Source organism: Struthio camelus, chromosome Z, assembly GCF_040807025.1.
Source record: "Struthio camelus isolate bStrCam1 chromosome Z, bStrCam1.hap1, whole genome shotgun sequence".
NCBI lineage: Eukaryota > Metazoa > Chordata > Aves > Struthioniformes > Struthionidae > Struthio > Struthio camelus.
The window spans coordinates 59560117-59574324 of NC_090982.1; the positions used below are offsets into that span (position 1 = coordinate 59560117).

The window sequence follows — 14208 nt, forward strand, 5'->3', positions numbered from 1 at the left end:
ACAAAAAATATTTCTGGATTTTGCATTTTCTTTGTTCTAGATAGCCTTTGTTCAAAATGCCTCTGTTAGAACTGTTTTAGCCTGTTTGCAAAAGGAGACAGAGAGGGTGGTTTTGGGTTTGTTTTTTTTTTTTTTTAAGGGCATGGAAATGGCACTAATATGAACACATGAGGAATATAATACATGAGAATCCTGTCCATTCCAGTGGCTTTTAAAAGAAAACCTTCTGGGATACAAAACTATATTTAACTGATGGAGAAACTTTAAAAGGTTTTGCATGGGTTTAAGCTTTCCACAACCAGTGTAATTAATATTGGCATTTTCTGTTCTATAGCTGAATGGTGGACACTATATAAGAGAAGCTGGGCATGCAAAGCATCTTTAGTGGACATGCTACAAAAAAACCAACACCAAACAGAAAAGGCATCCAAGAACTGACATATCTAACATCCTCATTTAGCAGGTCGGGTAAAATTCTGACCTGTCAATGTAAATGCGCAGATCATAGCAACAGGATCAGCATTTCATCTCCAAATATGTTTTTAAAAACATAATCAGTTGATTATTTTCACTACAGGATATTTTTTCTACAGAATTCTTGCAGCTAAAATTATTAAAAGAGGCTAGATTTTTAAAATTTATTTCATTTATGAATAAGGATGGGAAAGCATGAATATCAGATTCAGCAAAAATCAGACACTCTTTCAGTTTTTGCATGTTTGCAACTTAATTCTCAGGTATAATATATGCTAAGAGTAAAACATGTTTTGCAGGAATCAGAGTAATCTCCACAAGATAGCAGTCCTGTAATTACTGCTTACTTTTTTTTTTTTGGTGGCAAACCGTATGAACACTTAGTTCTTAGGGTTAGGACTAGCTTTTGCTTCAGTTCCACTAGCTTTGGAGGTAACTTCATAGCCGAAAAATCTACTCTTCTAATCTCAGACAACTAGAAGTCCCAGACCCTTTATCAGCACAGCCAGCTCAAACTATCATAGATGACACAGACTGATCAGAGATTATACAGGATGTATTGGTTTGTGTGATTCTTTCAGTAGAATCTGCTGGCAGTACTTCCAACCCAGCCTGACCTCAGCTTGAAGATGTCACCTTACAGCACAGACTTCCCATAGGCCACACCAGGCCCCTATTACAGGCAACTTCTGCAGGTATAGGCTCACTGCCCAATGTCTCTTTTTTTAGTGCCTGGAAGTTTTCTTTTTTATAACAGTGTGCCAGCTGTTCCTTATAATCTATAAAGAAGAAAAGAACGAAAAAAGGTAGAATTCAGAAGAAAACTGGAGAGCTAATCCATTGTTGCATTGAAGTTAGTGATCTGGGGGGTGCTGAGATGCCAGTGGGATCAGGTATATATAAAAAAATCCAGACAGATCATTTCATGTACTTATATCTATGTAGAAAGGTCACCATCACAATCACACAAACATGCCACTAGAAGCCCTAACTACCATTTCCAAATATAACTACCTCTATACATTATAATATATATATGTGTATCTATACTAAAAATAATATTGGATTTTACCTGCAGTTGCAAGCAGTAGCAACAACTGCAACCATCCTCAGCATAAGGCAGTGTGCTGCACTTTGCAGGCCTGGCAGAATAAAATAGGCTCCCTGCATTCTGCTGAGCAGAAGTAAAGGCTGGTAAACCTGAGTAGGCCTGCTATACTGACTTGCATTTAGTTACATGTGTCAGCATTTAGACTCTCCCAGCGTTTGAAGAGGTCTTCCACTGAAAATTACCTATCACAGAAGGAGCACAGTCAGTTAGAAGAGAATTGCTCACTGAAGTTCCAAAATTTCCAACAGATAGATTTCAAATTTTACTGTGATTTAATCCTTCACGAGTAGAAACCCATCTCTAACATATTTTAGAGCCTATACTAACCTGAAATATTATGTTTTTAATCCAGATTTTCATTTGTCTCAAGCAGAGAAATTAACTAAGATTTCCAAGCAAAACTTCTATTTTTTTTAATTAAGTCTAGTATCAACAGTAGTTTTGTGGGAGAAGATATTTCTTCCTTATTTATTTAATATTTACTTAATATTATTTAATTAATATTTACACTGCATAACTATTTATGAAATGTGCAGATATGGCGAGACTGACAGCTGATGAGTGCAATACGTAGCTGCCCTTGAGTCACATAGGGTTAGAATAGGATATATGTGTAGTTCTTAACTGATCAAAAGCACTGTGCATAAGGTTCACCATCAGTGACCTAAGTTTCCAGCAGTAGAAGACTGAGACAACAGAGGGAAGAGTTTTTAATTTTGTAGTCATACACATGCATTACGAAAGCTCCTAACAAGATATGGAGCACTGAAATCAGTATGATTACATTTTAAGTAGACTCACAATCAGCAGGCTGATCTAGACCATGCAGAGCTCTAGACATAATATTCTCTTTAGAATTTGGATGCATGTTCTGTCGCCAGGAGGAGCAGGAGAAGATGTGGAGCAGTATGAGAAGTGCCTCATACGTTGCTCAAAAGAAATCTATTCAGGTGAGTCAAAAGAAAGAGGGGGTGATGGACTTGGAATCACCGGCCAGAAGTAAAGGGAGCGCAAAAAAGGCAGCACGAAGCAAGGAAAAGAACACTTAGCTGTGCTGGTGGCGAGGTACAATTAGAAAAATGTAGTTTTATTAGAGATGTATTTTACAGAAAATATTACACAGAGCAGATAAAGGTAATATTATTTCCAAGTTTCCACATGGGCTCAATGAAACCACAAACGCTTTTCCTCCCTTCTTTCTTCAAACCTTCCTAAGTGAGAGGAAACATTCTTCTTCTAAACAATCTTCTTTTAAACAAAGTGAGAAAATCTTGAATAACCCAGACAAATAGAAGGGAATTAAGACCCAAGAACCTAATTTATTTTTGAAAACATCTAGGTACATCAGTGATAAAGACTATAGAAAACACAGTGAGAGAGAGAGGGAAGGGGCAGAGAGAGGAGAAAAAATTTATATGGAGAACTCACAAAGGAATTCTACAGGGAACCCTTTCGCTGAACTGCGTTATCCAACTTCAACATAATACTACATGCTTCATGTAAAAATAATCTTACCTCAGTTCAGCTCTCAAAAATAGAGCCAACTTTCTAACCATTCCTCAGGCATCTACTTATAAGGCAAAAACCCAATTGGCAGACTGGCTTCAGGGTCCTGTGATTGCCATGTGAAGGAGGAGTAGTACAATTTGTCAGGATAAATGTAACACTACTCACTCACGATTGTCTTTGCTGAATACATTCGGATTAATTTTATTAGTCTCTCCTTTTTTATTCTAATTTGCTGTTACATCATGTTATGCTCTGAGGGGACCCAAGCGTGGAAAGTTCTTCCAGAACTTCTGGCAAGCACGAATGACTCTAAGGTACAGGCCATCCGCTGGAGCATCACACCCAAAGCTCTTAGGGCTCTGTGCTCATCTTAGACTGAGGGACAGCTCTAATGAAGTGACTTAGAATGCCTTCCAAGTTGGAAGCTTTTTTCCAGGCAGGGAAGACAGCAAGCTGACTGCTTTCCAATTCAGTTGCATTGGCAGATTCCTAACTTTGGAACATACAGACCACTGTATTCCACGGACGCTCACAGATGCAGTTGGTATTATCACTATAAGCAACCAGGAATCAATGCACTGAAATCTCTTCCTAGCCATGTCTCTTCATCCTGTGAATAACTACATAGAGAGGATCTTTCAGTCCGTAAGCCACAAACAAGCAAAACTGAAAACAAATCTGTTGGAGGGAAACAAGGAGAAGTAAAAGGATAGAACAGAGAACCATGTGGAAAGAACAAGTATGGTGAAAGTTCTGAAATGGAAGGTGAAGTAACCAGAAAGATACCAAGCAGGAAGGAACACCAGGCAAAGACGGAGGTCAGTGGGACTTTCACATAATGGCAGTGAGACAGGAAAGTTTTAAAGCCTGGCATCTTTTTTAAAATATCATTTAAAATATCATTTTAAAATATCTGATATAAAAATGAGGGAAAACTGCAAGTAAAGCTAGAGTCAGTCTTTGGTTGTCTCTATGAGTACACATACAAAGGGGAGATATGGTGTGCAGATCCTTCTTCCTTTGCTCCCAGCTGCAGAGAAAATCTGAAAATAGCAGATGGGCACAGACACTGAGAAAGACTAGCATTGCTACTGGCTCTAACTGATTAGTCTAGAGTGAAGGGCTAAAGATAAAAATGCTGCTGAAAGCCCAGAATATGAGATATCCAGGAGAGCATAAAGATTACTGAACAATTGTTTTCAAGGAAGTTAGTATATTTTAAAATAGATGGCCTACAATTTTAATACATGTATCTGCTCTCATGCCAAAATGTAAATCCACAGTCATTTCAATGAAACCAGTGGATTGATTCAATCTTTTACACAGAAGATCAAGCTTTGTCACAGTTAACTGGAATTACTCCAGTGATGCAGTCCTCTATAAATATATTTCATTTTCGAGCATATAAGCACACTTCAACTATCACACATGATTGTGCTGAGGGAAATTTTCATAAATTCACTTGCACCAAAATATTTACACATTTGGAAAAGAGACAAAAGATCTTATAATTGGTCATCAGGAAAATTCAACCCTGAACTATCATTGGCTTATTTCAAAAAGCAAGCAAAGGATGATTGCTTTGCCTTCATTCAGTTTCAAGCACAAAGAATCATCATCTGGGGAGAATGCCAGTCCTGCTTCTACAGCATCAGCTCTAGCCTGTCATTCCTGATGAAATATAATTAGTTTAAAAGTACAAGCTATATTAATAACATGACTGAATAATTCTGAACCCATACCATAAAAACCTTTTATTATCCAGGCACTATATGAACCGGCAGTACCTAGAAAGCTTGAAAGAAGAATCTAGTCACTAGGTATTGTCAGATTAAAGTTTTCAATGCAGATAAAAAATGTGACATCTCTGGCCCTAAGTTCTTGGACTTAATGTATTTAAGAGCTTTGCAAAAAGAACTCACTGAAGAAGGATCTGTCAAGCTCCAGCAGAAACAAGTGCAGCGTACCTCTAATTAGTTTGACTGCCTATACGCTTGGCTAGCACTGTGAGGGTGACTCACGTTCCCTGCAGGGTCATGGGATATCAAACCCTTATGTTTTTGCAGTATTTGGACAGAGCATAGCCTCGGTTAAGTACCTTACTATTGAATACATAACTTTATTCTATAAAATGACATAAGCTTATGCAGACATGATTTCTTTCCTCAGTGACTAACGGTATGTTGGCATGTTCACATAGGTTCCCATGTTCTGGGCTAACATTCTGTGGAAACCTTTCTTTTATAGTTCACAGTTTGCATTGATTTATGTGTTTATGTCAGAAAGAACCCCACAAATTTCTGTTCTGTTTCAAGACAGAGGTTTCAGATCCTTGGGGATCATTTGAAAAATGGCTGAAATACAGCATATCTTGCTATCACACGGGAAGTGCGGGGTAAGTCTAATTTGTTACAATTAACACGCCATAACTTTACCAGGCATCATATTCATTCCTTTATACTTTTAAATATGAGCCAAGTGGGACTTACATGAATGAATTTTTATATCATTGCTTGTTTCAGTATACTGAAAATAAAACAGAATTGGCCAATTCATGTGCAAGTATGCACTAAAACTACTGGTACCTATCTAAAATCATCTTTGCTTAGGTAATTCTCTGTTTACAGGCGTCCTCCTTCTCTAACCACTAAGTGTTATCAATAACTACATCTGCAAAGCCTGCTGTCGAAAACCAAGCACAGTTTAGTCAGCACAAACAAGAAAATCGCTTGCAGTAGTTTTTTTCACAGCTGGAGCGAGACAGGAATCAGGTACCAAATCATGACCTACACTCTCAAAATTCAAATCTTGGTCTGCTCCCCAGATCTTGTGGTAACTTCATAACCACTGACGCTGTCTGGCAGCCATTTAGTTAGTAACAGAGTTAAGATTTGCCTATTAATTTCAGCTGAGATCCTCAAAGAAGCCAACGGGAACAAGCACTCAACTGTCTTTGAGAACTGGGAAACTGGGAGAAGCCTAGCCTCTCCTTCTTTATCAGGAGAAGCAAAATCTTTCTCCTTGGACAAGCTCCATTTCAGTCTGCTTGCCACAGAAGCAGAAAAACTTAATCTTGTAACTTGAAGTGTTTAGATAAAAAACAAAGCAGTCCTGTTAAACGAAGAAAATGAGACTTCAAGACTTCATTAGGATAATGAAAATCATACAAACACTCTCTCCTCTGCCTCCTTTTCCCTTTCTATTTTTTCCTTCTCTGACAGGAGTCAGTGGGAATTTTGTCCTCACAAGCATTTTCCATTCTCATCAAATCAGCAAAGCTCTTGTCTTCACAACCACCGTCTGCCTCAGCATTTGTGTTTCCATTGTTTACAATGGGAGAATCCTACACTGTTCCTCTCAATTACATTTTAAAAACAAAATGCAAACATGAACATTCTGCTGCTATTTTGGGCAAAAAAGGTTTATTAGCTTGTAGGTGGCTGAATGACAGATAGAGAAGAGCAGGGTAAAAAGAAGAGGGAAAGAACGAAAAGAACTAAATGTAAACAAAACCCTGGAAAACCTAAATGATTTATCTTTCATGCACAAATAAATGATTAGCAATAGAGGTTTGATTCCTTTTGCTCACTGTGGCAGAAACAAAAAGTAAGTGTCACGTTATGTTCATGAACGTTTTTTCCAAACTCACATCTGTGCCTTGGGAGCTCCTGCAGACATTAATTAGTTCCTTCTGTCTTCTTGAAAGGGCTGCAGATGTGGCACTATCGATCTGTACTTACTAAGGATTTAAGTGAGGCCCCAACAGTCCAACAGTGTATGACCCAACTTTTAAAAATAATGAAAAATCCACTCCCTAAGCTTTATTTTGTATGATTTAAAGATAACAAAACTGCTTTATTAATATACATCCTAACTGAAGAGTCTCAACTGTTAATTTTAATGACTCTGTTTCATGCTCACAGACAAGATTACATATTAAATACTGTCCATGTTCAGACCATAAAATAAAAATATCACAGTTTTTAAAAAAAAAAATACATAAAACATCCACAACTGTGGCCTTTACAAAGTTGTAAGACACTGTAGAAAGCTAATTCATTTCATAGCTGAGCAGAGGAAAAACCATCCAAACCGCAGCCAAGAATTTTAAGTCATGGCTAGAAAAAAGTAGGGAAACACAAGGCTTTGAACCATATTTTTGGATGCTTTTTCTATCTCTTGTTTCACACGCTAATCCTGACCCATGTCATTAGGTGCTAGAGAGGGGCACACTGAAGCAAGCCAAAGGGATCCAAAAGGAGGGACGGGGGATAGGGAACAAAAAAGTTGGATGATATATGTTTTTGGTACTTTTCATTAGTCTCTTTACATTATAAACCTTTCTGCACATAGCCAGCCCACTACTCTGTGTTTGTATAGCACCTTGCATACTCTAGGCACTAGAACACTATAAATCACTATAATAATTTAGGCAGACAATTAACTAGTAGCGAGTTGATTACTACTAGTAGATCAGAGAATATCAAAACAGAGTTACTGCTATGCTCTCAGAATTTTTCACATGCGGCAACGCTAAGCACTTCTGTAGTAGCATCCAGACTCCTAAAAAGAGAATTAAACAAAGCTCCCACACACACATATTACCCATCTAAAGCTTTTGTTTCTCTCTTAATCTAGAAATAGGAAATAGCATTTTGACGGAAGAAAAACCATACAGTAGTTCACATCTTACAGTGGCATAGGCTAGCAATGACCACAAAAATCTTAGGCACATCAAGAGGAGAATATTCTACAGGGCAGCAGGAGAAGCTGCTCCCACAGAGGAGAGAAATTGCATATTTGGTGTTGGGAATGTTTGCAGAAGGAGTAAGGCAAAGCTCAAAGCCAAGTGGAGAGAGATATTTGCAAATATCAGCTTATTTTGTTAACATCCTTTTTTTTTTTTTTCTTAAAGAGAATAAAATCCACCCTTGGCTTCTGATAAAGGTGAAGAACTTCAGATGCACTGAGTGGCCAGAGAATGATGTAAATACCTCAAAATGCAATAAAGTTTTAGGCAGGTCTGTTGATCTCACAGAATTTTAGTGCTTACGTTGTTTTGTCATTTTGGAAAACTAATAAGCATTTCTTCACCAGACACTGGTGGCTACGGGTTCTCTGGTTTGCAGTTTGCATTGTTACTGTAAAATAAGGCTGTGAGCTATTGCTCTCCTAGGACTATAGATCTTTACTGCCAACATTTCATACTGTTTGGCCAGACAAAGTGAAGTAATTCTTCGCTCGCTTTCCTTATAGCAGTCCTAGTCACATTTCTGCGCATTTCTTTTGGCAGAAACTAGTCAGTCATTTCTGTTTTGTTTTGGTCTTGTGTCCTTCCTCTGTCCCTAGTCTCTCAAGTAAACAGCACAAAAAGCTGATTATATGCTCTGTTGCTGTAGAGTTCATTACTTTCTTTGCCAAAGTCCTTGCACGTAAAAATATTTGCTATATTGGAATATTGGATTAAGAGAGGTAGAGAATTAAAATTTGCCACCCCTGCCACGGCAAAAAAATAAAAGGCAGTGAGTGACTAGGGAGTCCAAGTAATAGCTTTCAAAATGCACAGTGCTGGACTTGAAATGATTCTATCTCCTTATCCCATTCCCTTAGTCTTTTGCATATTTAAAAAAAATAATAATTGTAAAACATTAGGTAAAAATAAGTGCAAAGGTATACAGAGCAGTACCATATATTTTTGCATAGTATGAGTACTCTTCAAATGGAAACAGAGACAATAACATTGTGCTTACACTCCCTACAGTTGGTTTGTGTCTACACTACAGAATAATCACAACAAAATCAGGGTCAGCCAAGAAACAAACTTTGGTTTAACTAGTTGAGAGACTTGCTTAATGCAGGCAAAGGTCTGGTGATTCGTAGCATTTTCACAATTGCATTGATTAACAATCTTTTAATTGGTATAAAAGGTCAATTCAACTCACAGCACTTATTTAATATTACTTGTAGCCGAGACACAGTACACTACTATAATATGGAACAGTAATAATAGACTTCTGCCATTCCAGTACAGCTCAAGACTTTGATGTGCAATGATTTTCATTTAACAGGTAGCCAAAGAGAACATGGTGTATCTATCAGTACAGCTAAACTCTCAAGCTGTTTGTAATAATTCACAATCACTCTCATGACATCAAAAGAGGTTGTATTAATCTCTCCTGGGCTGCTAGCTTTTCGAACACAACAAATTTACCCACTTAAGCATTTTTATTGGCTTCGTTCTTCAGCAAACTGAGCCTCTATGAAAATTAAACCCATTTCATGGAAATAAGGGAATTGAGTTTGGCATGGAGACTGCTGCAGCCAGCTGTGCAACAGATCATCTTTCAGATCAAATTTTCCTGATTATTAGCAAGGACTGACAAAGCAGTCTATAACTGCCATGAACTGCCATCATTTATCCAAGGCTTACAGAAATCTTTCATGTGCTTCCACAGTTATCTCTCCTTCTTTCTCTTTCCTTCTTTCTTCTGACCAATTTGCTTGGTAGTTTTCTACATGCACACCGAAATCTGAAACCATTCATTTCACCTGGCAGCTCACACCCACAGCCCTGTAATGGGTTGTAGAGGGAACCCCCATGGAGGACTGGTACCTCTTTTTGCATATGCTTCACAATAAATACATGAATATCTGTATGTAAGCACAGGTATTTTGATACATTCAGTCAAAGTAACACAATCAAGTTTTCTGCAGTATCAGCACTGACAATCTGAAAGATAAATACAGCCTGCTCGTAAGTAGAGCTTCATCCTTAATGAATAAAGCAGACATAACACTTTACAACACTAGGGGCCAGGAAATTCTAGATCTTAATACAATTTTGCATGATCGGATTACGGACTTACCTGCCTTCCACTGAAGCACCAGGTGTTGTGAAGCAATATATACTTTCAGGCAGCATATCGCACTAATGGAACATAATCAGTATGCGTATAGATAGTACTGCATTCTGAATTTAACTTCTCAACTGAAGTTGTGGTTTAATTTATACAATAAATATAGCTGCAATCTAGATGTTCTTTAGTGTATTTCTCATATATCTATTTCAACATGCAGCACAGCAGTCATACAAAATGTTACAAGAAATATTGGCTATTTTCATAGAGCTTTGCAAGGCTAGATGAAGGATTCTTTACTTATGAAACAGTGTTTTTTAATAGGCAAATTTTCCTTATTATTGTTACAGCACTGACTTTCAAGCAGTTTGACCTCTGCTACATTATACAGCAGCACTGCTTCCTAATATGTTATAGATAGAATCAAAGTGATATGAATTCCATGACTGGGCTGAGGTCAGCTCACATCCTTCCAAAGACCAGCTACAGACACACAGCACAAGAGTGGAACAGAAGAATACCTGAGAATGCTTGGAGACCCAGTGACGCAAGACGTTCAAGACACGATTAGTGGCTGCTCTGCGTATTATGAACTCTTTGTCACACATGCGTTCAGAGTTGTTAAATCCTGTAAGGAAAAAAAAACCCTTACTGGAATTAAAGTTAACAGGGGCACCAAAAAGATCTTTCAAATACAGTATTTATAATGTTGCACACAGAAAAGCACACAGAAAATATATGTGTAATAAAAGGAAAGACGCCTACACAGATGACGTTCATATATCCTCATTTAGGCTACTGAAATTCTGCAAGATAGTAGAATACAGTCTTGTCCATTTTAACTAACATAGACGCTTCTTTGGGTCAGTATTTAGTTTTAGTAAGATGAAGGATATTTGTCCGACTTATTAGCATGAGATAGGTCTCCTTGCTGTATGAAAGACAAGAACAGTAAAAGATAGGATCAAATAAAAATTTACAGCGCCTGTAATCAAGGAGATTACAGAAGGAATGCGAATACGATTATGAAGGGGAAGACAATGGTGGTAAAGAAATAGGGGAGGACAGTAGTTCAAAGACCAAGGGGAAGGTCAACAGAATACATGTTCCTTTTTAAAAGTGGTATGGTACAGGCTCTACTAGACAACAGAAAATGTTCAAATAACTTTTTTTTTTTTAAGCATTAGGGTGATCAGGAAGTGGAAAGGAATACAAACATATTTACAAACTGAGCTGCTTGAAAACAAAGATTTGCCAGCTGCAGCATTTCCCTATACATCCCGTAAAGACAACTTTTTTCTTAGTCGGCAATATTTACTTACAAAGAAATGTTTTTAAAAAAAAACGTGTAAGTCTCTTCCTACCCTCATAATACTATTTCTCTCTTTTCTACTTCTGCTATAGCCTCATCATAAATATACTGCATATACTAATGAAAATATGACATTAAAAAATCCTAAGTATAAAAGATCTGATAACTCTGAGAAAGCATTTGAGGTTCACTTTCTCTACTGTAATTTTACATTTTCATTACATTTGATCCACACTGTGCTGCTTTCAAAATCACCTACTGCAGAGTCCAGGGAAAAACTGGAAACTCCCTTCCGTATGACCAGCACTTCATAGCTTTTTTGCATAAAAGCTGCTCTAAAGCCTTTGCATTGTTAAAAATTGCAAAGACAGATTACACTTCTGTTTATTTTGTTAAAAACTCATTAGATGCATTTTTAGAGAAGCCAGCATTTGTTTTGTTCCGTTTTTATTAAAGATATGTATTAAAGATGATCCAAAAACACCCAAACTGCTGCTCTGTATTTTTGGAAAGATAAGCAGGAAAAGAAAAGTTTAACTGCAGTCATGCATCCTTTACCACGGCTTGGACCTCAAACCCCAAACTGATTTGCTGCCCTTATGGCTCATGGAAGTTTTTTTTAACAAGAATATTTCATTATAGCTGACATACAAGACAAGACATTACAGGCAGTTTCATATTAAAACATCTTCAGGAGTTTCACTGCCCATAAACAGCAAAGTAAACAAAATCTTAGAGGCTTTACTCAAGGAAAGGTAACCTGGGTAACATTTTGTGTGTTAATTTTCTATGCCTTTCACAGTTAACCTCTTGCAGAAGCAATTAGGCATACATATTATAAACTGTACAACTAGCCACTTAATTGCAGCAATGCAAGTCATATATTATATATTCAAAATTCAAAATTATATATTCAAGCAGTAGAGTCTTTATGAAAAAAACATTAAGGAAAAGAAGTTTTGGTTAGCTGGAAGGAAAATGGAAAGAAACCTACAGAGTCAATTTTCAGTTAGCTGCAGAAAGAATGAAAAAAGGAAAAAGGGAAAAAGGAAAAAATTCCAGGGATCACTTCAGTAAACTTCTGCTGGTCTCAGGATTTCATCCATTTTTAAACAATAATTAGTTTGTTGCAGAGACTAAGCATGTTCACTCACATTCACACTGTCAATACTTAATGTCGATGCCTTGAATCTGCAAATAGAGATCTCCAATTGTGTGAGAAAAGAATGTAGTCGAACGTAGTTGTACAATTGTAGATGTGAAGTTAACTCCAAGTGGGTGACTCAAAGTATATCTTCATGTACCAGACTTCAAATGAATAACTAAATCAGTGAAATACATTTTTTTTTTCAAAACAAAGCTGGAAAACTATTAATTCCAGTCTGACCTTTGTTTTTAAATACCAAACAAACCAGAAATACAGGATGTGTTTCTCTCCTTCTTTATGCAGCATTTATAATTTACAGCTCTTTGTAAAAAAAATAAATAAATCAAAAAATCCTCAAGCAACACTCACCATCCAAAAACTAAATCTGCCAATTCATTCCTAAGAAAATTTTGCTTATATCATTTTCCTGTGGATCCTTAAAAAAATTAATTGTAAATGCTATACATTTCACAGTTCCCATTAACATCACCAGTCCTAGTGGAGGACTGGCATCTTTGAATTGAGTCCATAAAGTCATACAGTAAAAATCATTATCCAACTTTTCTGGTCTGTCCCTTGCTTATGGAAGTTATCTAGCACTCTCTGACTTTTCAAGATTCTCAGAAATTTTGGCTTAAAATGTAAACTTGGCTTGAGGAAAGGAGAGATTACTGCTTTTCATTATTCTTCTTTGCATTGATCAGTTCTGGGTACTGAATGCCATTTTCCTTTACTTACTTACTCACTTGCTCTTTTTTTTAACTATATCCAAGCAAGTAATTCAAGTTTTAAAAATAGATGTGTACAATTTTTCAAGAATCTTGTTATATGAAGTTAATGGCTCACTGGTATCCAGGAAAACAACACTTGTTATAAACATCTCAAAAACAGGTTCAAAGTGCACTGTGGTGTACTGGATTTCCTCTGGTCCCACTCCTCACCCTCCACCCCCCAAACAGTAAATTATAAGGAGTAAATTGTAGGGTGAACATCCTGTTCTCACCCCAGTACTCAAAAGTCAGTATTGTCACTCTTCTTTGTATTTACAGGCTTAGGCTCCTTCTATTCAGATAGATGCCTGGCTTTACCTCAGGATTTTCCCTCAGACCTTGCTTTGAGTAAAAGTAGGCCTTATCAAGGGCTCCATACTCAGTAGCTTTGACAACTGCATGGCAGAGCCAGGCCTTCAGCCAGGCATGCTGGACAACACATGGAGTCCTTGGACTGCCCTCATGTAATGCAGGCTGGAGCAGGACAAGGGTTCTGGGACTTGTTCAGACAAAAAAGCCTCTGTCCAGCATTTCCTCTGGGGCAACGCACAGAAAGGCATGATCTACTGCACTGTTCCCAAGCAAATGCTTCTGCAAAAACATGAAGGGGACCTGACCCAATTCACGTCAAAGGGATAAATTACACTCCCACTTCAAACAGAGATGACAATGCTCAGGGCAATCCTTGGGGACTTTTGCACTATAACAGAGAGGAAGATGAAGAACTGCCCCTCACAAAGATGGAGATAGAAGTCATCAGTGACCAGTGTGGAGAGGTATGCATAAGCAAGGCAGATGATCTCCTTTGGTCTGTCACCCAGAGACAGTGCAAAGTGAGAACCTTTTGGATGGGATTCAGCACATTTCTGGCTCGTGGCTCTTCAACCCTGAACTGACTGGCAACTGAACGGTGGGAGCCAGGGACTGCCAGCATGCAGTAGAAATTGTTACTATCCACACATCTCACATCATTACAATGCCCATCAGGAATAGACGGATTAGATTAGCCTCAAAATTAGAACTTATTT

The 14208-nt window shown here is 37.6% G+C and overlaps 1 protein-coding gene across 4 annotated transcripts in view; it reads right to left on the reverse strand.

Annotated features, from left to right (window-relative positions):
* LOC104152904 (ras-specific guanine nucleotide-releasing factor 2) overlaps window positions 1-14208 on the reverse strand; it is a 136890-nt gene that overhangs the window by 23451 nt on the left and 99231 nt on the right. For all 4 annotated transcript variants that reach the window (XM_009688481.2, XM_068928267.1, XM_068928266.1 and 1 more), the window contains one exon: window positions 10473-10579. In XM_009688481.2, coding sequence (XP_009686776.2) covers window positions 10473-10579 — 107 coding nt within the window. The remainder of the gene's footprint in view (window positions 1-10472; window positions 10580-14208) is intronic.